The 24995-nt window shown below is 34.5% G+C and overlaps 2 protein-coding genes across 3 annotated transcripts; both read left to right on the top strand.

Moving 5' to 3' along the window:
- Positions 1 to 17577: 17577 nt before the first annotated feature.
- Positions 17578 to 22089, top strand: LOC107918713 (homeobox protein knotted-1-like 1). Of its 2 annotated transcripts, XM_041109745.1 has the most exons (6): positions 17580 to 17685; positions 18106 to 18263; positions 18346 to 18456; positions 18602 to 18746; positions 20219 to 20457; positions 21783 to 22089. In XM_041109745.1, exons 1-6 carry the CDS (start codon positions 17595 to 17597, stop codon positions 21972 to 21974), a joined length of 936 nt encoding a protein of 311 aa, XP_040965679.1. In that variant the 5' UTR covers positions 17580 to 17594; the 3' UTR covers positions 21975 to 22089. The 2 variants fall into 2 exon arrangements, with proteins under 2 accessions (XP_016703787.1, XP_040965679.1); XM_016848298.2 differs by having other exon boundaries at positions 17578 to 18263.
- Positions 22090 to 24153: 2064 nt separating this feature from the next.
- On the top strand, positions 24154 to 24710 carry LOC107919298 (uncharacterized). Its single transcript, XM_016848781.1, has 2 exons — positions 24154 to 24244; positions 24334 to 24710. The coding sequence occupies exons 1-2, from the start codon at positions 24154 to 24156 to the stop codon at positions 24708 to 24710; spliced, it is 468 nt and encodes a 155-aa protein (XP_016704270.1).
- Positions 24711 to 24995: the final 285 nt, after the last annotated feature.

The following is a 24995-nucleotide window of genomic DNA, read 5'->3' as shown; positions in this document are numbered from 1 at the left end:
TACTTTAGATATAACAACCAAGGTATTGTTTTGGAAAAAAAAATTAAAACTCTGGTTTTCCTTAAATTTATTTCCCCCTGCGTTTTCCAAACTCATTTTTTCGAACATAGGGAGCATTCAAAAAGTGAAATTGAACTGTCATATGCATGTAATAGGATGTTATATGGTATTTGGAATTGATAAATTGAAATGAGTTATCGTATAGATCGAGATTTGAATCAATTAGAGGTTAATTGAGGAAAAGGTAAAATAATGGATTAATCCTTGACATCTTGTTATTTTCTGTTTTTACTAGGTAAGTTCATATGGTACGACTGTATTTAAATTTTTATATAGTTTAACTATGAATATATGTGTTTGGTTGAAATTTGAATTGTTTACGATTTGGTATAAAAGGTGATATACATACTAAATTGTAAAGAAATGGTTATATGTGAAAAAGGTGCATGTGTGAACATAGTAAATGAAAGGATACGATTAGCATATACCAATAGATTTATTTGTGTGCTTGTACGAGATATGCGATTGTACAGAGATTTACTACTTGTTACATCGAGATCCAACATTTGTTGTGGATAATCGAATATCGTATGTCTCTACAGAGACTTTGGTGTGGTGGAGAGATGTATATGCATAAGAGAATGCATTTTATGCCTACATGCTTAGCACTTTGGTGCGGTGTAGTTTAAGCTCTTATGAGCTACCTAGTATGGTATAGTCTTTTAAACTTTTAGAAACATTAAGTATGCATTAAATTTTAAACTTTTAGAATTAACTTAGTAATTTCCTTGAGGCAAAATCCTAGGAGACATAGTAATTGGAAAAATGATTTTGGCAAATTTTTGTTTGGGTCGTTTGAGCCTTTCAAGCCAACCTTAATAATAATTATCCCTTGAAAGCTTACTTTGAGCTATATAACCCGATTTTCTTCTAAAACCCTACATTAATAAGTCATCTTTCCTTTAAATTTATCTCTACTTGTCCCAAATCTTAGGCTCAATACATCTAAAATATTTCTTTGAATAAGTTTGGGGGAGTTAGAAAGAAATATTGGAATGATCAAACTATTGAATTGTATGCTCAATAAAGCCACAGTGATTGCTTAAACAAATCATTTGCTAAAAAATGTACAGAATTGGTGTTCTTGAGGATATTTGTATTTGAAGGTCTGAGATAAGCCGAGTCTAAGGTTTTAACCTAAAAATTGTCTATCTCTTTTCCATACATTAACCCTAGCCCCATTACAACCTTGTGAAAGACCTATTGATTTAGATTATTATGCCGACAACATTAGTGGAGAAGAATTATTAAGCTCAACATATGAAGGCACAATTAAACTTAGGGATTGTTGCTTAGTTGAATCGAAGGATATAAAATTTGATTGGGAAGTACTCAGCATACATTTGTTGAGGGAAGGTATTTAATACATATTTTTGTTAGCGTATTAATATTTGAAGTAATTGAGTGTTATATGTACTGAAATTGCATGTTTCCAAATCTTCTATTTTTAGCATAATTTTGATAAACTCATAACTATGGAAAAGATTTGATTTTGTTTGAAGTGATTTTTGAAAAAATGGTTCTTTGAGTTTTAATGTAAGTTAGCATTACTCGAGACGAGAAATGAATTAAGTTGATAACTCTAAATTACATTGACTTTTTTAGCACATTCTGACTAGTAATTCATGTAAATTCTGAGTGTTTCGATAGAAATTTTTTTAATTTTATTAAAAAATAACTAAAATGGACAAAATTAAAAAAATCTTCATTTTTAATTATTTATATGCTAAACTTATGCATTTTTGCCAAATTTGAAGCTTTTTGGTGCAAAAAGAGAAAAGGCAGTCTTGAAGCTCACCTTTTGAAGGTCAAATTTTGTAGCATCCCTGTAGCACTTGCCATGCAGAGGAGGGCTGATAATAATTAATCAGCTTTGGGCGTCCAATTCAATAAATTTTTGGATCATGGGATAGACTTGACCCGACTCGTAATTAGATCACTGAAGTGGACAAGTCTGTTGCTTAATTTGAAGCCCAAACCGTCCATTAATGAGGAAAGAGCCCAAATTCAGCTATGAGCAGCCCAACCGTCCATAAATTAATTAAATTAGGCTCCCTATACTTGTTAAAAAATCACAAATCAGCCCCCAACAAATTCCTCAAATGATCATTCAACTCCTTCCATGAATCAAGCTTGAACTATCTATTTTTAGCAAAGTCATCCACCCTCCTTCCTCTTTTCAAGGTGGTCGGCCATGCATGAGAGAAAATATTGGGGATTGACATGCTATTTTTAGCAAACTCAAGGGCTCCTCACAAGTATAAATACCCCTTGCCATTCCCCCATTTGAATCATCCTTCATTCATAATCTTTTCTCTCTTTTCTCTCTTCTTTCATTCTCCATATTTTTTCTTCCTTCAAAAAGTTTTGCAAGGCTTTGAGAACAACCACATTCGGCCATAATAGGAGCATTCAAGCTTGGTATTCACTGAAAGAAGTGAAGAACGAAGGATGAGCGAAGTGAGTTGTGCCTTGGAGAGCCACCAAAAACAACTTCGCATTTCTTTACCCTTAAATCCTTTATTTTTCTTCAATTCAAGAAACATGATTGCAACTGAGTTTTTTGCTTTTAATATAGTCATGGTTGCTTAATTTTGTCAACGTTAGAATGATTTAATTTCCGTAGCTTAGATTATTTAATTCTGTTAATGGTGTTATGTGCCTCAGTTGCTTGTTCATTCAGATAAAACCATGAATATGTCATTCGTGCATTATAAATGTAAGGATGCAATTGAATTAATTATTAAATAAGAAGCAGGTTGTAATTAATTGACACAATATCTGAATGGTGCATGTTTGATCTATTTATGATAATATTAGGTCAGATTTATAATAATATCGAAAGACCTTTATTACCTTGCATAACCCTAGGATTTATGTGATTAAATTGTTTTAATATAGAAATATTTTTGTTACCTCAAATAATCTATTTTCTGCTTATTAAAAATAATAAGTTGTTAACATAGACATATGCAAAGTGTGAATTTTTATACGATGCTTGAAAAAGTAACATTGAAGTCGAAATGGACATAGAAATATGCAGATAAGAGGTTAAACTTAGGACATCGAGAGAAGCCAAAGTACTCGTAACTAAAACAGGGTTAATAAAAAGTCGAGTTGCCATGATTTTTGTTGTAACATCATTAGCATTATTTAGATTTTTTTAAGTTAGGAAGGAAAATTATTCTACACATACATGCTATTGTGATTTCTCTTAAAAACTTGCATACTTATTTCTTTATTTATTTAATTTAATTTTAAGCATACTTAGTTTAATATAATTAGAAACCCATCACTTTAATTTATTTTCATCACTAACCAAGTTGCTTAGTAATTAATTTTGTAATACTTGATTTGTATAAACAGTCTCTATAGAGACGATAACTCTTATTCACTATTTTATTATTTGTCAATGATTGCGTATAATTGCACATTAAACAAATTATTTCGAGACACTGCACACTAAGCAGCAACTGTATGTGAAGCAGACAACGCAAAAGTAGGGGTGGCGTTAGATGAAATTGGTACAAACCATCTTTCTCAATGCTTCGAAACAATATCCGATGAGTCTCTATGTCCTTTATAAAGCGACGATCCATATAAAATTCAAAAAACATTTTGTTATCCTTAGCAAACTTTGACACTGATAGTAGATTTTTTTATCAAGTACATAAAGTATATCTTTAAGCATCATTGAATCATAACCAATGGGAAAAAAAAGAGTTAGCAATATGAGAAATGTGGGTTTTTTACACAAATATGGTGAAAAAAAAATCTACTGAAATAGGGTGTCAGAAAAAGTATTTACCAAATGGGTTACTTTTTCATTGGAGCCTATTAGAATTTTTTTAATAAAATATAATTAAATATTTTCCTGGGTCAGTATATAACCCGTATAATACATAGTATTAGAGGCGCCAATGGTGGTGCCTATCTGGGAGGCGCCATTATTGGTGCCATACTGAGAGGCGCCAATGCTCTGATTTTTCCCTATAAATACCCCAACACAGACATAAATTTTACTAGAGAAATGGAAGAAATAAGAAAGAAGGAAGCAGAAGAAAAGAAGGAAGGAAAAGAAGAAAAAAATAAGGTATTTTGGTTTATTTCTTTTTAAATAAAATGTAGAGTCTTGTTAGTAATTTTATTATTTGAAAGTTATTTTGTCAGGTTATTAATTTTGTTAGCTTCTGAATGAAAATTTTGCATTAAAATTTTTATGTACTTTGTTTACATTTTGAAACTGTTTTAAGAAATTTGAAATTCTTTTTAACAGATCTAGTATTGAAAGTGGAGAATCAGTTTTTTGTATGCGTTTATTTCGATGGAGAAATTTTGACAACAACTGTGGGATGTATATTTGAATGTCGCAAACAAGTAGCAATGAGATTTGATAGAAATATCTCGTTTGATGATATGAAGGAAAAAAATAGTGAAAAAATTTATAGACGTTGTGGGAGAAGGATATCAAAATTTTTCTACAAGTTTCTAGTTTCAACAGATCCAATAAAATTTACCGAAATGGAACTTGTAGACGACGAAGATGTGGAGACAATGGTCGCTCTTTATTGTGGGACTCAGAGTAACAAAAATGCACCGATTCAGTTATTTACTGAGTTAGCCGATGTGGAGGCAACTGAAGATCCCACTCCATTAGGTGAAGAAGATGGAATTGAAGCGCCGTGTATGGTGGTTCCAGTATCGTATGTTGATAGTCAAGCAACTATACATGGGATAAATATTGATCTTAATGCTGCAACTGAGACTGATGTGGTTGGTGATGATGTATACTATAGTAGTGATCCTGTTGATTACGAAGTGGATAGTGAGAGTGATCCCGACGCGGACGAGGTCTCGGATGATATTAACGATGAAGGCGTGAATGAGGATGGAAACGTTAATGCGTCTTCAGTCGAAAACCGAATTTGTCGTATTGTGATACACAATAATCCTTGGGCACAAATGTCTCGGATAGACCCCGATGCGGCACGGGCAGCTGAGTTTTCAGAGTACCCTGAAATACCACATGCTAATCGAATGGGCGTATATTCTGATCCAGAGGAGTTATACGTGGGCCAGAGATTTGAAAGTAAGGAAGAATGCATGTTTTCCATTAAGCGGTATAGCATGAATATATCAGTAGATTACAAAGTCATCGAGTCTAAACCAACATTATATATTGGAGAGTGTTGGAGGTTGGCAGAAGGCTGCAATTGGCGGATACGAGCTCCATTTATGCAGAAGTCACAGGTGTGGGAGATACGAAAATTTGTTGGGCCCCACACATACACTTCAACACATATGACAGAAGATCATCGAAAACTTGACTCCAAAACTATTTGTACATGCATCATGCCAACGGTGAAAGACATGCCGACCATTAAAGTTTCGGTACTGATTGCTGAAATACAAGCACGATTCCAGTATCGAGTATCATACCGGAAGGCATGGATAGCTAAACAGATGGCAATGGAGTAATTATACGGAGATTTCGATGCATCGTACAATGAATTACAGGGATGGATAGCCGCCATGAGGGAACACGTGCCAGGGACTATAATTGAGTTGCAGACACGATCTTATTACGGGCCAAATGACCAACAACAATCGAGAAAAAGAATTTTCCATCGGATGTTATGGACGTTTGATCAATGTGTACGCGCATTTCCCCACTGCAAACCATTTGTGCAAGTAGATGGAACCTGGCTATATTTAAATACACACAGATCTTACTTCTTGCGGTTGCTCAAGACGGCAACAGGAACGTGCTCCCGGTAGCATTTACCATCATCGATAAGGAGAACATGGAATCGTGGGAGTTCTTTCTTACCAACCTGCGGAGGTATGTTATTAGCAATGATAATATTTGCATCATTTTCGATAGAGGGAAATGATTAATTGCAGCCATTAGGCGTTGTGGTGTACCATGGAGATCTGTTTACTGCATCCGGCACATCGCGGCTAACTTCCAGCGAGATTATAAGAATGCAGACTGGAAGAGACAAGTTTTGAGAATGGGTAAAGAATTACCTTATCTTTTCAATATAAGTTTTAATGTTTTAGAGCAATACTGTAACTTAAATTTTTTTTAATACATATGCAGCGTACGAGCTAGAGCCACACATTTTTCGCCAAAGAATGGCCCGGCTTGAGAGTGACATGGAGGGTCAAACCAACACATCTTTCCGGCAGTGGCTGGGTACCATGAAGCCGTGGCAATGGGCTCAAAGTTTTGACGAGGGCTTTCGTTATGGTCAAATGACTACAAACTTAGTGGAGGGGATCAACGCTGTGTTATTAAAAACACGACATCTTCCAATTTCATCTGTCTTCTCAGTAACGTTCTACAGGTTGGCTACCTTGATGCCAAGAATGGGTCAGCAACAAGCGAACTAGATGGAGGCGGGACATGTTTTTATCGAAGGCATTAGGGATGCAATGGTTGTAAACCATCGAATGGCGAGGTCGATGACGGTAGAAGTATATTCACGACATAATGAAACGTTTCGAGTTACAGAGACCATCGGTTGTCGACCCAGTATACCACCTAGGTCTTACGGAGTTGATCTCCGAAATAGACGGTGTGATTGCAGGAGGTTTTAAACACTTCATTTTCCATGTGCACACGTCGTGCCAGCTTGTGCTGAAGTTAGGCTCAATGTAGAACAATTTATCGATGAAGTGTACACCATCGAACGCACGTTGCGTGTATAGGAAAACGAGTTCCCGGTGCTTCCTGACCTATCTACTTGGGAGGTACCTCCGACGACCTTCGAGCTAGTCCCAGACAAAAGGTTGTGTAGAAACTTGAAAGGTCGTCCACAATCATCCAGAATCCATAACGAAATGGACATTAGGGAGAAATCTTCCAGAATTTGTGTGGCGTATGCAGATTAGCCGGTCATAATCGGAGTAAATGCCCTCTCTGAAACTACCATGTTGGACAATCGTCTCAATCGGGTAGAAATTGATATGTACTTCATTACATAAAGATGGTTTGAATCACAAAATTGTCTACAATTATTTGTTGCAGTTATGGAGCAATTTGAAATTGTAAAATAAAAAAAACATTATAATTTTATTTACATAAAAAAAATCATTACATAAATATGAGGTTGTTTATTACAAAAACCCTTAAAATTGATGGTTTGATGGTGTGGTTCTAGGGGTATATTTTTGTGGAGCTCGACAGTCACGTTGTGGGCGATTACGATTATCAACGTTCTCCTCAACAGTATGTTGGGGTGTGTGAAACATAGATGAATAATCATATGTCTCAAATGCCATCGATGAACTTGATCCGGGAGGAGAGGAGTATGTAGAGGGACTACAATCGAGCGCCCATCAAACAGAAATGGTTTCCCTGTCTCACAGTACCACTGTATGTACTCTAACGAGGGCTGGAAATTCGGAGCATGATCCATCTGAGGTACCCTCCCGAACCGGTTGTTCCATATCGTAATATATTCTTCATGCACTTCTCCCCAATTATCTCCATACCTCCCCCTCTTGTTCATCCCATGGATCTCTCCCAATTGTACTCGCAGTGTTGGGATATACTGTATGCAACCGAACTGCCGGAGTACTCGATTGCCATGATACCACTCCACTATGTTAAAATTGATAATGGGTGCGCTAATGCACTATAGGTTTGAGTGGACGTGTAACACCCCGTACCCGAGACCGTTGCCGGAGTCGGACACGAGGGGTTCACAGACTAAATTCGCTTACTATTGCAGTCCATTTTAAATTTTTCCAGACAGCTGGCTAACTGTGTCGCTGTCACCTTAAAAATCATATCTTGAGTTTCACAACTCAAAAATCAGTTTCGTGATTTTTCCCTGAAACTAGACTCCTATTTCCATCTACATATTTTTTTCTAGAATTTTTGGTCGGGCCAATTAGTACAGTTTATTAGTTAAAGTCTCCCCTGTTACAGGGTGCGACTACACTGACCTTCATGCATTACAATTTGGATATCTCCCTGTACAGGGCTTCAATTCTGATGCCGTTTATTTCTATAGAAACTAGACTCAGAGAGGAATCTATATATATATGGCATGACTCCTAATTATCTCTGGTTAATTTATAATGAATTTCCAAAGTCGGAACAGGGAATCCAGAAACCGTTCTGGCCCTATCTCACGAAAACCTAATTATCTCTTAACATACCACTCATATGACCGTTTCGTTTCTTCCATATGAAAGTGGATTCATCAAGGTTCATTTAAATAATTGATTCACTATTTAATTCTATTCCTACTATTTTTAGTGATTTCCAAATCTACATCACTGCTGCTGTCAGCATCTGCCTTTAAGGTAGACTTTACCTATTTCATAGTTTCCATGATTCAACTAGCCCTTTTAGCATAAATAGCACAAATTATGATAGTGATTAACCATTCCCATGGCCAATCCTTGTTAAGCATATCCACACCTCTCAATAACCATATCCATACCAAATGATTATAACATTATGCTCAAACATATATAAGCCATTTTCGCATGGCTATCCAAAATTATACAAATCCAAAGGGTCCATGACCCACTACAAAAAGGGTAGTCCTATACATGCCATTTTCAGAGTTCAACCAAAAGTGTACCAAAAGGGCTTTGATAGTGTGGGCGACTTCGACTTCAATAATCCCGAGTCCGATAGCTGACGAACCAAAATCTATAAAACAGAGATTCAAAGAACGGAGTAAGCATTTAATGCTTAGTAAGTTTTAAGCAAGACAAAGTGTTCTCAATCACTATTATTGGTCATTCATTTCAACTGTTCGATGAAGTTAATCTAGAGCTTCATCTCGATCTATAATATCATTAAACGCAACACTTGGCTGCCACATATATACTTTCGAATAATAATGACCTAGATGGTCAAATATTTCCAAAGCACATTCTTCATCGATTTTCAACTTTCAATAATCCTTTCCATTTGTTCATAATCACATCCATACTTTTAAGTATTTCAACATGACAAGTACTAAATTACCATAGGCACATAAAGAACCAACATATTCCTTATCACATATATGTAAGCTTACAAATCATAATCCTTACCTTGTACTGGCACATCTAGCTCAACCCAACCCATACTCAGATCATAAGGCTTTTGGGCAGAATATGCACTAATACATAAGAATATTTCATCGCATACTTTATTATACAAACATACCATTACCAATTAGATCATTCTCACATTTGGAGTTATAATATTAATCACATTTACCTACCTCTTTGATACTGATAATTCACCTCGAAATCACTCCACCGATGAGTAAGTAATACATACCTGAACATCTTGAATACATAATACTTATTTGATGGTAACTTAATGCAGATACTCAATATCAAAGTTTTACTTGAATCCTAGCATTTAGCCGTCGGGTCTTTAAAGCTCGGATATAGTACGAGCACGAAGCCTACGGACATTAATCAGGATAATATTCTCGCATAAAGCCTGCGGGGTTTTAACCCGGATATAGTACTGACACAATTGCCCTTCGGGACTTATCACATTTATACACTTCCACATCCATCACATTGGCCATTCGGCCTTATCACATATATACACTTTCACATTCATCATATTGGCCATTCGGCCTTATCTCATATATGCATGTTCACATTCATCACATTGGCCATTCGGCCTTATCACACATACACATGTTCACATTCATCACATTGGCCATTCGGCCTTATCACACATACACATGTTCACATTCATCACATTGGCCATTCGGCCTTATCACGCATATATATACTTTCACATTCATCACATTGGCCACTCGGCCCTATCACATATATATACTTGTACATCAATTTCATCATAACAAAATTGACTAGGTATACTAGTCATTTGTGGCTTATAGCTTCACTTTAATACGAATTTGGTACTTTGATTACCAATGTTTAATCGATAGCTTATAAGCAACTCAAATGGTTTTATTAAGGTTTACAACAAAATTCCAAATTCAGCACAAGCTGTTTTTTTCTGAGCAACAGTCATTAAATTATTCGTAAATGGAGCTACGAAACTCCAAATGGAGTGCCGTTAAATTTCCCTGGAAATAGACTCATACATATCTTATCCAGAAAATTTTCAGAATTTTGGGTTTGGCCAATCAATACCAGATTTTTCTTAAAGTTTCCCCTGTTTCACTATTTGACTAATCTGACCACTCTTCACTACGAATCAAATTTCTCATTGTACGGAATTAAAAATGTGTTCTATTTGATTTCATTTGAAACTAGACTCATTAAGGAGTCTAGGCATATAAATTTTATCTTATAACCATTTTTGTACAAATTATAATGATTTTTCTAAAAACAGAATAGGGGATTTCGGAGTCATTCTGACACTGTCGCACACAACTTTAAATATCTCTTTATAGGAAATTTATTTGCTTCCACGGTCTCTTTTATAAGAAACTAGGCTAAATAAGCTTTGATTACATATTTTATTCAGCCTATAATTCCACACCAACAATTTATAGTGATTTTCTAAAATCACGTTACTGCTGCTGTCCAAAGCAAATTATTACAATTTGCTCTTAAATTTCCAAGTCCAAACACTTATGAACTTACCATTTGAGTTTAAGACATATCATGGCCACATCATATCTTATTAAATCAACTCATTATGTCCTATTATGACTGAATTTACTCAACGTTTAATCACTTCAAACTTACCTCGGATGTGGTCGAACGATTTCGGCGGCTATTCGATCACTTTTTTCCTTCCCTTTATCGGATTTAGTTCCCCTTTACTCTTGAGCTTAATTTAACAAATAAATTGATTTAATCATTTGAACATCGAAAAGAGAAAATCAAGGTACTTAACCCATATATATATACATTAGACATTAAAGTCACATACATATGAAATCATGAATCAACTCAACATATTAACCCACACTCTCTTTTAGCCGATTGTCTAAGCCAAGATTAAGCCACCAATATGCTTACTTATGGCCGAACATACACATCAACTTATGTACTCATTCATGTGGCCGAACATACATGTCTATGTTGAGGCCGATTGCAACACTTAATACATTCTACAAGTATGGTCACTTGTATTGACTAAACACCATTCTGTTTCAAGTTCAAAACTTGGCCAATACACATATATACACTAGTAAAGCATCCTCTCCCTTTCCATCAATTCAACACATGCATTACTCATTAATATACAAAATTATATTCGGCCTTAGCACACAACTTGCTAGCCGATTCTTCTCCATCTAGCAACTAATGCACATATGTGCTCATTTGTTAGACTCTACTTCATCTAACAACAACCATATTTTCCCTTCTACTTCCTACCATGGCCGGATGCTCAAGATACCTCAATATCGAAACTTTTAGCTTGGATTGCTTAAAGAACTTGGTGATGAGTTCAAATTTACCTAACACCTCAAGCCTCATAACACATCTATATAGCTAACATGCTAATAGTCTCAAGGCTTCAACTAAAACTTTTGAAGCCTCTTAGTCGAATACTAACTCTCTAATAATCCCAAATCCATCCATGAGATAGTTAGAATTTAGACTAATCATCCAAGGGATGTATGAACTTTCAAAGCAACACTAAACATACCTTAATCTAGTGAGCCTTCATAGCCGATTTTTCTCCAAACTCATTCCCTTCCTTTCTTTCTTCTATTCGGCCAAAGATGTTCAAGGATGAACACTTTTTTTTTTCTTTGTTTCCTTTCTTCCATTCACGGCAAAGGGGGAGGGCAGGGATGAGACCATTTTTTTCATCACTCCACCTTTTTGCATTACTTTAATCCTAACCCCTTTTTTTTATTCTTTCTAACATAACTCACTAACACAACATGTTTGCAACATGTTTCCACCCATAGCATGGCCGGCCACTATGCTTTAATTTTGGGTAATTTGACATGCAAACCCATCATTTCACAACATGCATTATTAGGCCACTTTACATTTGCCTAGCACATTTCCAAATTTTCTCACATAAGTCCTATTTGATAAAATTCACTTACTATTAACAAAATTCAAACATGAAATTTTCACACATGCATATGTACATATAATGAGCATCAACTATGACGGTTAATTATCTTTATGACTCGGTTTAGTGGTCCCGAAACCACTTTCCGACTAGGGTCACTTTAGGGGTGTCACAGGACGTGGGCAGATGATGGCATAACTGCCATAATTTCCGGAGCAGGATACGGCATCCAAATGAACTGCACAGTTAATAACGTTGTTATATTAACGCAGGTCGAGTGAGATAAAATAATAAAATTAAGTTTATATTCGAAAAACTTACCCCCTCTCCAGCATGATTCTTAATCATTAGACGATATATCGGAATCGTCGATGACCTCCCGATACCCGGATTAGTACTCCACTAATACAATATAAAAAAAGTCAACTAATTATTATAATGCGTAAAAATTCATCACCTATTAACGAGTGGAAATACATATGATTGATGACTAATGGATGCCAAGAATGGCATCCGATAAAGTGCCCATGACTGCAGCAGTGTGAGGCATCCGCCTATGTCAACTGCAGAAGGATCTGTCGTCCGGAAAAGTTTGTGATACAGCATGGCTAAAACTACGGACCCCCAACTGTATGAACGAGTGTTATGCAAGTTGGATAATAGAGGTAAGTACATCAAGTGGACCTTACTGCCGTTTGCATCCGGCATGAGTACACCCCCTATAAGGTGCATAATGTAAGCTCGAACAGCCTGCATCACCTCCCATTCATTAGCAATACTTGGCAAATGCTCAAAATTGACCTTTAGCCATGAAAATCTCAAATTGGTAAATTTCCCTTGACTTGGCGAGCGTCCAAGTAATTTATTGCAAAGGGTAGCCGGCCTAGAGATTGAACTGACGCCCGTGACTGCATTCCCGTCTATGGGAAGCCCGAGTTGTACTGCAACATCCTCTAGAGTGACGGTACACTCTCCGCACGGCAAATGAAATGTGTGGGTCTCCGGACGCCATCGCTCGACTAAAGCAGAAATCAAGTCGTATCGCAGATCAAAAGTCCGAAGCAATGCCGCTGATCCGAACCCGGCTAACTCTAAGTATGGTATTAGGCGTTCATCTGGCTGAAACCCTACACTATTAACACGGCCCCTCAATACGCGGTACAGACCATGACATTATTAAATTAGCAAAATAGTTAATACAATATAATTTAATTCAACAAATAACATGAATATCAAATAAACATTTTATTACCATCTCATTAATAGTACTTGATATGTGATTATTATTATTAATTAGAGAACTCATTTCCTGCAAATCTGCAATCAAAAAAATAAATTCAGTTAATTTGTTTCAAAAAATCAATAATTACTGTTAAATAAATACAAAATCAAATAAAATTTAATTATATAAAAGTTACATTATATAAAAATTAAATGAGTTAACAACAACTATATGATTAAAAAAGTCAGTTATAATTAAACTTTTAATAAAATAAATTTTAATTTTTTATAATTAAACTTTTAATAAAATGATTTTTAATTTTTTTATAAACTTTATATGTTAAACTCACCAAATACTAAACTAAACACTACAACTTATAGTTTAATCCTAAATTACTAATAAATTAAATTTTAAATAATTACACACACAATAATTTATATAAATTACTAACAAATTAATTATACAATAATTACAATATTCATACAAAAAATTACAATATTATAATATATCCCGACATTACAATATTCATACAAAATTACAAAATTACAATATTCATACAAAAAAATTACAATATTCATACAAAATTACAATATTCATACAAAAAATTACAATATCCATACAAAATACTAATCCAAAACTATAAATATAAATTTAATTATAAAATAATTACAATATTCATAAAAAATACAATATTCATACAAAAAAATTAAAATATTCATACAAAATTCTAATCCAAACTATAAACACTAAATATAGATAATTTATCATTAATAATTAACAACAAAAAAATCACAATATCTTCTAAAAAATTCACAAACTATAAACTTTTTAAATTATAAACAAAATTATTTACTAAAATAATACATTATCTTTTTTTTCTTCTTCTTCTTCTTCTCCTTCTCCTTCTCTTCTTTTCCTTTCTCTCTTTTTTTTCTCTACCGTGCCCATTGCATGTTTTGGGGGGAAAAATACCAAAAAAAGCCCTATTTTTTTAAAATTTACCGAAATGGGCCTGATATTTTATTATTTACCAGAATGGGCCATTTTCTCCGAAATCGCGTCCACGTCAGCGCGATGTCAGGGGACGTGTCAGCAAATCGCGTCCATGTCAGCGCGATTTGCTTACATGGACACAAATCGCGCCTACGAGGACGCGATTTGCTGACACATCCCCTGACATCGCGCTGACGTGGACGCGATTTCGGGGAAAATGACCCATTCCGGTAAATAATAAAATATCGGGCCCATTTCGGTAAATTTTAAAAAATTAGGGCTTTGATGTGTAATTTGCCCATTTTTTTTGGTATTTTGCCCCTAATAATACATATTAATGTATTACTGTAATAAGTAGCTCAAATTATGTATTGTAGTTAATATTCATAATATTGTAGCTCAAATTGTCAATCCGTCTATACTATTGTACTAATAATATATATTAATGTAATATTGAAGAGTTAATTGATTAAAAAAATAAATGCAACAAGTACAAAAAAGATTCAAAATTATTACCAACAAGATTTGAACCAAGGTACTAAGGGAAAAGAACAAGCATCTTAACCAACTAAGCTAAACTAATTAATTGACATATTATAAAAATATTGTTATTATCTTAATTATATTACTTACGTTCTAATGATTTATCGGACTTATTCCATACACGTGTCAAATCAGAAAAAATAATACAACAATTTTGTAAAAAAAATCTGGTGTTTACTTCAAATAAATAAGGAAAATAATGATTTAAATGTTTCAAAATTTAATTTTAAACCGAAAAAATCAAAATTTAGAGGCAAAAAAGGATCTTTTTTGACGAAAATTGTGGCAAACCGCCTTCAGCGGTTTGTCAGCGTGTAGATCTTGAAAAGTTATTCGAAATAAAAAAATCGTCTCAATCGGACAATCGAGCCAAAAGTTATGGCCTTTCAAAGTTTTCCAAGCTAAAAAACACAAACTGTCATGAATTATTGCTTCCACGTCAGCAAATCGCGCTTACGTGAACGCGATTTATTGCCACGTAAGTAATCGCGTTGACGTGGATGCGATTTCGGGAAAAATGGTCAATTCCGATAAAAAATAAAATACCGAACTCATTTCGGTAAATTTTTAAAAAATAGGGCTTTTATGTGTAATTTATGCTGTTTTGGGACCTTACTTATAGGCAAAAAAAAACAAAATTGAAGGGACAAGACATGCTGTTGGTGCAGCTGTGCAGCCATGCAGCCATGCAGCGGTGGGCAGAAGGCCACTATTGGCGCCTCTCTATGAGGCACTTTCATTGGCGCCTACCTGATAGGCGCCACCCGACCCGACCCAACCCGTTCACCGTATTTTAACCCGTATTTTTTTAAAAAATTATTAAAAAAATATATAAAAAAATTTATTAAAAAATTTTATTTTTATTATTTTATTCATTGACGCCTATCTAATAGGCTCCAATGAAAGAAATAATCTATTTTGATAAATACTTTTTTCTGACACCTATTTCAATAGATTTTTTTTTCACCCTATTTATATAAAAAACCTGAGAAATGTCAATGGAGTGACCATTACCTATGATCACCTTACCTGACCTATGGTACGGACGAGAGTCGGGGAACTGGGCAGGGTTACTCGTCATGTGTGCCGTGGCCCCACTATCAAGATACCTGGCAGGGTCAGCCACAACGGACGGGGTTGTCGGTGCAACAGTTGCTAGCATGGAACGTACAGTAACTGCAGCCACACAAGCAGCCTTGGACGGGCTGGAATGATCAATAACTGAATGGTGAGAGTGAGGCCCAGAATAAGAGCATTCAAACGACCCATGGTGAGTGTAACACATATAGGCTGATTCAGGCCTGCAACTCACATGAGAAACCAATCCACTGGAATATGAGCCAATACACCCAGTACCAGAATTAGGGTTTGCATCTTCATCCTCATCATGGGTGGAATCGTACCTGTAAAAGCACCGGCAGGTGACGTGACAGATTTTGCCACATATTTGACATTGCGGTCGTGTTCTGTTGCCAAATTGATCCCGTCCACGACCGCGAAATGACCCAGCCGTTCAATGTAACGCATTGTTGACGCAACAATCAGCAAAAGAGAAACTTGCCATTTACTGATTCTGCCAATGCGGCAGACTCCATTGTTGACGCAACAATCAGCAAAAGAGAAACTCTGATACCATATTGAAAGAATAGACTAAAATAAGTAATTCATTAATCTTGATTAATGATGAGTACATAAATTCTGTATTTATACTGATACAATCGGTAATAACAAATGTAAAACAAAATATCAGAATCACACAACTGTTGCGAACTACTTAACCATTTCCTAACTGCAATAATTCCTCTAATAGTGACCGATTTTCAAGCTGCATATCCTTCTTGGAACCTTGAGGAAACCATTGAGTGATGTGGAAAATCTTGTTGAGGAAAAGCCACCTGGAGGAATGACTGAAATACCATTAGCCAACAGAAGAGCCACGCGTCAGAAGACCAATTCAATGGTCCTCAAGGACTATGTGTTGTATTAGTTGGTTTATTGTTGGAATGGGCAACACTCTTGAGTGTATAAATAAAAAATAGATGACCTAGGGAAAGTTTTTATGTCAGTATTGTAATCATCTTGTGGCTGCAGCTATTTCCTTCCAGGTTCAGTAGACTTATACTGGAACCTTTCTTTCCTTTCTTCTTTTCTTCTTCTCTGTTCTGCGATTCTGTTTGGGACTCTATTTCTGCTATTGAAGTTTGGTTGCTGAAATTTTCTATTCTATTGGATGAACTTGTGCTATATTACTGTCTTGGTGATTCCTATTGCAGATCATATCATACTCGCAATTTAATATTCTTACTACTAGTCTAAGATGTTGTTAGCTTCTTTTCAACTTCTCTTTTTATCTTTTAGTCATTTACCATTTGATTGACATTATAACAACTCATCTTTGTGAAATGAAATTTGTTTGAAACTTGAAAAGGAAATTGTTTACTTTGATGTGTTGTGCAAAACCAACGTGTATTTCGCTGCAGTGTACTTCATTTCCCATAATATTTTTGTAGGGGCTAACATCTCAGTAAGACAACCAATTTCGTAAAGAAACGTGGCAGAATGGCATGTCTATCAGCACAGAGATTTCATTTACCTCACCTTAGTTCTACGCAATCAAAGTAAAGCACGGCCTCCTAACTAAGTAATAAATAAATTAGGGTTTTAATAAATGAGTGAATGAGTGATGGAACAGTGATCACTGTTGCAGAGCGTGGGAACACGTGTGGTGAGTGTTTAAGCCCCCTCCTCCCCCTTGTTTTTAGCTCTTATCAATGATACCACATCTCTGCAATGTGTAAAAAATGTAATCCGCACCCAACATTCTCTCTCTCTCTCTCTCTCTCTCTCTCTCTCAGGCCTTATTGGAAAAGAAAAAGCAAAGGTCTGGTCCTTGTCATTACTTCAACTTCAGCTAAGATGAGAAAACCACTTTTTCTGACCTCTCAGATGTTTTTGCTTCCTCCCTAGCTTTCTTTGCCCTCCTCCTCCTCCTTTTCCCTCTCTTTGCTTTCTCTAATGGCTGCTACTGTTTCTTGAACTACTAGTTCCTTGGTGTACAATGACTCAAAACCTTGCATTTCTAGGGTTACTCTAAGCTTATTATTTGATACATCCTAGGGCAAGTTACAGATTTTTACTCAAAACCCAAGTTGCCTTCAAAGGAGTTAATTAATAGATTACTTTTTTGTTAAATTTTGTTTGGTGAGCATGGAGGATTTGTATAGACTTGATGATCCTATAATCTCGTGTTCTAATGGTATTGCAAGGGTGAATAACTTTGCTGCACCAAACTTTACTGCAGCTGATTTTCTCAGTCCAGTTGATCATTTACTTCAATTTGATGATCAAGAAGTTGATACAGATGCCACTGGATCCCATATGTCTGGTCTGATCAAGTCCCAGATCTCGAATCACCCTCGTTATCCAAACCTAGTATCTGCTTACATCGAATGCCAAAAGGTGGTTATTTGTGTTTTTAACCCTTTTTTTTCTGGTTTTTTAAGATTAATTATAATAATAAATGTTTTTTTTTTAAATATAGGTTGGAGCACCGCCTAAGCTGGCCTCTCTTCTTGAAGAAATTGGCCGTGAGAACCGGTCTGTAAATGTTTGCAGTGAGATAGGAGCTGATCCTGAACTGGACGAGTTCATGGTACTTCAAACTATTTTTATGTTTTGTTTGGTTCTCGAGAAAATGCAAGGAAAGAGAGAGAAGAATACTTGTTTGCATGGAATAAGTAGTTGGATGACCTTTTATTATTATTATTGGTTTTCATTTGTTGTTTAATTGGTTGAAGGAATCATATTGTGAGGTTCTCCATAGATACAAAGAAGAGCTATCAAAGCCATTCAATGAAGCGACAACGTTCTTAAGCAACATCAAATCACAGCTAAGTGATCTCTGTAAAGGAGCACTGACAAAGAACTTGGATTATCCCTTTGGTAAAGTTTTTCTAACAGTGCATTTTCTCATCCAAAATTATATGTACATATTTGCTATTATACTAATACTATAAGTAGTGTGCTTTTGCATTAAAAAAAAGAATCAATGTATAAATAGTGATCTCTAAAGAGCTCAATCTCCTTTCTACTGTGCATGTAAAAGATATTCTTTTCCCTCATTAACTATCATTGAGTTGAAAATCCGAGTTTAGTTAAAGAATTTTTAGTAATAGGATTGCGAAAATTTAATATTATTTAAAACATAATTGATATTCTGTTTGGTTTATTTAATTAAAATATAAGAAAAAAATGTTCTACTAAATTACTATTGTTTTAGAATTTTTTTTCTTAACAAATTTAATTTCTTCAACATTAATTGGACTCATCTGAAAGTTCACGAAACCTTTCTAAAAGCTTCACATTCTATTTTTTGTTATAGAAATCTAAATATTACATTATTTAAAGTAATATTATTATAATAATAGAAAGAGTATTTGGCATACAAAGCCCTCTTAAAAAATTGATATTTTTTTAAATATATATTTTTAATTATTTACTATACCCTTATAAGATACGTAACTTTTTAAATCTATTTATAGAGTTTAAAAAATTCATTGTACTAAATATCACTATCCATATTTTCATAATTTTAAATCATTATTTTTTGTTATAGAAATCTAAATATTACATTTAAAGTAATATTATAATAATTAATAGGTGAGTATTTGGTACATAAGCAATTTTAAAAAATTGATGTATTTCTTTTTTAAATATATATATTTAATAATTTACTATGCTTTTATAAGATACTCGAAACTCCTTAAATCTACTTATGGAGTTTAAAAATTTCACTGTACCAAATATTATTACACAAATTTTCGTAAATTTTAAATCAATATTTAAATGTGATTAATATACTATTTATATTAATTATAATAACGGAAAATTTTATCTTTTTGATTAACGTTTTAAGTTAAAATATTATGTTATAATAATTTTAAAAATATATAAAAAATATTTATTTAATATATAAAAATGTTATAAAATGAAAGGATCTTGTTGACCAAAATTATACGAGTAGTAAAATTGTTATAGAATAAATATTGCCTTGGAATCTTGCACTACTTATTACTTTTGAAAATGTAAGGTAACCTGAACCAACCAAACTTCCTCTTGTCTACTCACCTATTTTGCTGATCATGCTTAGGTTGTTCTTTCTTTTTTCTTTTTCCAATTCAGAATTTAACTAAGAATACAAAGAGTTGAAAACCATCCAAGAATGGAAAAATCTAAGAGCAAGAGAACTCTAAGATCATGTCCAATGTAGAAAGAAAAACACCTCAAAACCAGAAGTACCGAAAACGCTTAAGAACCCCATAACATATATAACATACTCCTACTCGGCATTCCATTGATCCAACAAGAACCAAAAAGATGACTGGGATATCCATCTTATGTGCATTTCTTTTCAGATAAAGGTGGTGGGAGTTCTGTGGAAGAGTTAAGTGGTGGGGAGGTAGAAGGTTTTGAAAATCAAGATGAGTGTGGAAGGCAGGACATTAAAGGAATGCTGATGCGCAAATACAGTGGCTATCTCAGCAGTTTGAGGAAAGAATTCTTGAAGAAAAGGAAAAAGGGTAAGCTACCAAAAGAAGCAAGGGTCACACTGCTTGATTGGTGGAACAATCATTATAGATGGCCTTATCCAACGGTAATTACACTACAACTTATTTCCTACTTAACATTGCTCTCTCCTCTTGTACTTTTTTTCTTTCATTCTTGCCTATGCAGTATTTGATGAATTTCAATGGAATTTCGTGAAAGGAGAGAGAAAAATATAGTAGCTAATTCAATTCAAACGGAAAACTTTTCATTTCTAAATGCTTATTTGCCCTCTTTGGGGTTACTTTTCACTGAAAAGAATCAGTAGAAAGACCACTGCATTGTCTTTGAACCCTAATTCAGTTGTTCATTAAAATCATATCCACCAAACGTACACTTCTTTTAGTATCTTTTCAACCCAACTAAGGGTGAGTTTGGATGGGCGGTGCGTTTAGCTGCGGTTAGTGTAAAAATAGCGGTGGCGGTGAGATTAGATACTGTAGCGATACTGTAGCGTGAGACAAAAAGTAAGTTAAACGCACCGCACCGCAGTCAATCGCCCATCCAAACGAAGCCTAAGTCCTACAACAATGACAGTTAACAAGAATGTCTTGGAAAGTTTGTCTTCAACTATTATGTTACAAAAATGAAAGAGTAAGGCTTTGGAAAAGAGTATTTTTGGGGAGAAACTAGAATTTCCAGCTTCTTAAAAAAGTGTTTTTGGGCCCATTTTTGGCTTGGGAGAAGTATTTTTTTTCTAAAACAGTAACTTGTTTAAAAATATTTTTATCTTAAAAATGTTTTTTGTCCCAAAAGTATTTTTTAAAAGTAATACTGAACATACCCTAAAAGCCATTGAAGGAGTGCCGGAACTCATTTATTCTTTTTGCATTATGGTTGAGGGGCGTTCCTTTTCATGTATTTGGGATGTAGGAAGATATTGGGTGGAAATTACTATGAAGACTTTTGTATTAAAAGTTATATTGCATTTTACCCTATTTACTAAAAAATGGGTAAATTAGTTCTTGTACATTTGATATTTTACATGAATTATATGTAACATTTCACATGTAACTATTTGACTATTTTGTCAGCCATGTTAATTTTTGACAATAAGAATGGATAAAAATGACCAATTTACTTTTTGATCTAACATGCAGGACTAATTTATCTATTTTTTGAGTGAAATGTGTAAAATGCAATTCGATGCTTCGTGATGCTTTTACTGAAGATATTGTTTGCTAGCTAAATTAACATCATGAGCATCATGTTTTTCTTTTGGCCTTAAAAATGTAAATCATCTTTGAAAAGCATTACTGAGTAGGTATGGAGTTGGAATTTTTTTTTTCTTTTCTATTTCTAGATTACACTTTATTGAAGGTTTGATATGCTTCTCTAGGGTTAATGGTTAGGAAGGGTTTGTGGTGATTGCAGGAGGAGGATAAATTGAAATTATCAGAGATAACAGGACTAGATCAGAAGCAAATCAACAATTGGTTTATCAACCAGAGGAAGCGGCACTGGAAACCTTCCGAGGATATGAAATTCGCTCTCATGGAAGGCTTTGCCGGAGATCCTATGCACTTCGGTCATGGAGTTGGTCCCGGGAGTGATAATATTTGTTGAAAAGACAACTGCATTTTTAAAGCATCCTTTTATGCGTTAGTCCGCAATATCCCACACATGTAATTGTTGTTATTCTTCATCTGTTAAATATATATTCTTTGAAGTTGTTAGATCATATTCTAATTAACTACTCCAAGGGCACTTTATCAGGTGTTCAACAAAAAGGGTTATTAAGCATTTGGTACCCTATCAATGCATGGAATGGGTGCATGCCATTGGTGCCATGCGGTTAAATGAAACCTTCAAATGTCACAATTCACAAATATGTTTTGTGTTTCACTTGTTTTAATAAATTTGGGTTTTGGACCTGACACTTGCCTGACCACTGCCTTTCACGTTATTTCCAAAACCTCAATGGAAGAGTCATTTTGAGAGTTGGAATTTAGTGTCTCGAAACATGAGGATCAGCTTTTTCTTTAATAACCTTTGAAGTTGTGTAGTCTTGTAAGTAATACATGTGTAAGCCACTTTTAGATTCAGTAAAGTCGTATCTACAACTTAAAAGCATTTCTTTATGCTGCACCTTTCTGATATACAAGTGTATATATATTACTTCATTTAATTCCTGTTGCAGTATAGCATCAACATTTTGGCTCGATTTGAATTGTTTTCACTTCAGACTTTGTTGATGAAAAAATAGTAAGCGTAACAAAGTGTTTGGTTAGCGCTTGCATATATGGAAGGGAGACCAGGTGTTTCGATAGCTCTTGGATTTTTTACAACCATTTTAGCTCATAAAAATAAGTAGGATAAAATATACTATTTGTCATCCATCTTTGAGTGTGTTTCTATTTTAGTCATTCAAGTTTAAAATTTTTTATTTTAATTATTAATTTATTTTATTAAATTTTAAAATTTTAGTCATTGTATCGTTAAAAGTTGGATGAAACAGTAACGCAACCTTTTTTTTTCAATCTTGATATTCCACATAAGCATATTAGTATTACTTACATCTACCTCATATCCTACTCATTTAAAATTTAAACTTAATATTGCATATTTAGTTTGGTTCAATCATATCCTACTCATTTAAAATTTAAACTTAATATTGCATATTTAGTTTGGTTCAAAGGTGCATAGACTGGAGAAGTTATAGAAAGTTAGAGAAGGAAGTGTTGAATATTATAATTTGTAACATTCTAAAATATATTTGTTCATTACTTACATGTACTTGTATTTAATGAATGTATTTAGAGTACATGTATCTAGTATTCATGCATGTACTTAACTAGGATACATGAATGTGTTGAAATCAATAGTCACTTACAACTATTATATAAATAGTTGTACGTGATGAAGCATGGTAAGAGAGAGTGAAAGAAAACAAAATTCAATACAAAGTGAGTTCATTCTTTCCTAAAGGTTATTTCTCTTCCACCTCCTTCTAACAAAGTGGTATTCAAACCTTGGTTCGATATTGAGAGAAGATGGCCAACAATGGAATGTTTTCATTTCAATTTCCTCATCTTAAAAAACACAACTATAAAAATTGGTGCCTTCGTATGAAGGCTCTACTTCGCTCACAAGATATTTGGGAGATCATATAAAATAATTATGATTTTCCTTAAGATTAGGCATCTTTGTCGCAAAAAGATAGGGATGTCTTGGCGACAACAAGGAAGAAGGATCAACAAGCCATCACCCTCATCCATCAATGTTTGGATGAATCGATGTTTTTGAAAGTGGCTAATGCTAACACCGCAAAGGAAGCATGAGAGAATTTGCAAATTTCTCTCAAGGAGTTGACAAAGTGAAGAAGCTTCAACTCTAAGTATTACAATGTAAGTTTGAAGCTTTATAGATAAGGAAACTGATTCAATTTTGGACTATTATTCAAGGGTGTTGGCTATTGTTAATTAAATGAAGAGATATGGAGATACCTTAGAAAAGGTTTGTGTTATTGAAAAGATCTTTTATTATTTTGTTCCAAAGTTTGATTATGTGGTTTGTGTCATTGAGTCAAAAGATTTAAACTCTATGACTATTGAACAAGTAATGGATGAGTTGCAAGCACAATAAGACAAATTTAAGAGGAGACAAGATGAGTCCTTAGAATAAGCTCTTAAAGCCAAGGTATTTTTGAAAGATTGTCGAGAAGAAAAGAAACAAAGAGGCCATGGAAGAGGTTATGGCCAAGGAAGGCGTGAAATAGGTGATCGTGAAAATAGCAACAACGATAATGGGAACCCATCAACTAGAAATCGTGGAAGAGCGAGAGGAAGAGGAAGAGGAAAAGGAAGAGGTAATTATCAAAGATCGAATGAAAAGTGGTATGACAAGTCTAGTGTTGAATGTTACAATTGTCATAATTTTGACCATTTTTCTTCAAAATGACAAAATGATTCTAACAAAAATGAAGAGAAGGTCAATCTCATTAAAGACCAACAAGATGTGGAAGAGCCAACTTTATTGCTAGCACTTAAGAATGAAGAAAGCAATGATGCAAACATATGGTATCTTGACAACGGAGAAAGCAATCACATGTGCAGATGCAAAGAGGCCTTTGTGAAGCTTGATAAGAAGGTTAAAGGTAATGTTTCATTTGGGGACTTTTCGAAAGTCCAAATCCAAGGGAAATATATCATTCTAATTTCTCTAAAGGATGGTGGTCATAGCCTTATTACCAATGTTTACTATGTTCCCAAGTTAAAAAGCAATATCTTGAGTTTGGAACAACTCCTTGAAAGGGGTTATGAAATTCACATGAAAGATTGTTTCCTTTGGTTAAGAGATTAGTATGCCAACTTGGTTGCTAAAGTATCCATGTCGAAGAATAGAATGTTTATGTTAAATCTCAAGACAATTGAAGCAAAGTGCTTAAAGGCTAGTGTGAAGGATGAAGCATGGTGTTGGCACATGAGATTTGACCACTTAAATTTTGGAGCACTCAAAGTTCTTAGAGAAAAAAAGATTGTTAAAGGAATTCCAACCATTAGCCATCCTAATCAATTGTGTGAGGTGTGTCTCCTAAGCAAGCATGCAAGATCAAGCTTCCCGAAAGAAGCAACATCAAGAGCAACT

The sequence above is a fragment of the Gossypium hirsutum genome, chromosome D13 (genome assembly GCF_007990345.1).
Source record: "Gossypium hirsutum isolate 1008001.06 chromosome D13, Gossypium_hirsutum_v2.1, whole genome shotgun sequence".
Lineage (NCBI taxonomy): Eukaryota > Viridiplantae > Streptophyta > Magnoliopsida > Malvales > Malvaceae > Gossypium > Gossypium hirsutum.
The sequence above is the reverse complement of the archived record's forward strand: the minus strand, read 5'-3'. Positions and strand labels throughout refer to the sequence as shown.

What these genes read in the sequence shown, in the direction of transcription:
- LOC107919298 (XM_016848781.1), top strand. Translation starts at nt 24,154, where the DNA reads ATGGGAACCCATCAACTAGAAATCGTGGAAGAGCGAGAGGAAGAGGAA. An exon ending in CAAAGATCGAATGAAAAGTG is followed by an intron (nt 24,245 to 24,333) that starts GTATGACAAGTC and finishes ACAAAAATGAAG; the next exon opens with AGAAGGTCAATCTCATTAAA.
- LOC107918713 (XM_016848298.2), top strand. Translation starts at nt 18,012, where the DNA reads ATGGAGGATTTGTATAGACTTGATGATCCTATAATCTCGTGTTCTAAT. An exon ending in CTTACATCGAATGCCAAAAG is followed by an intron (nt 18,264 to 18,345) that starts GTGGTTATTTGT and finishes TTTTAAATATAG; the next exon opens with GTTGGAGCACCGCCTAAGCT. An exon ending in ATAGATGGCCTTATCCAACG is followed by an intron (nt 20,458 to 21,782) that starts GTAATTACACTA and finishes TGGTGATTGCAG; the next exon opens with GAGGAGGATAAATTGAAATT.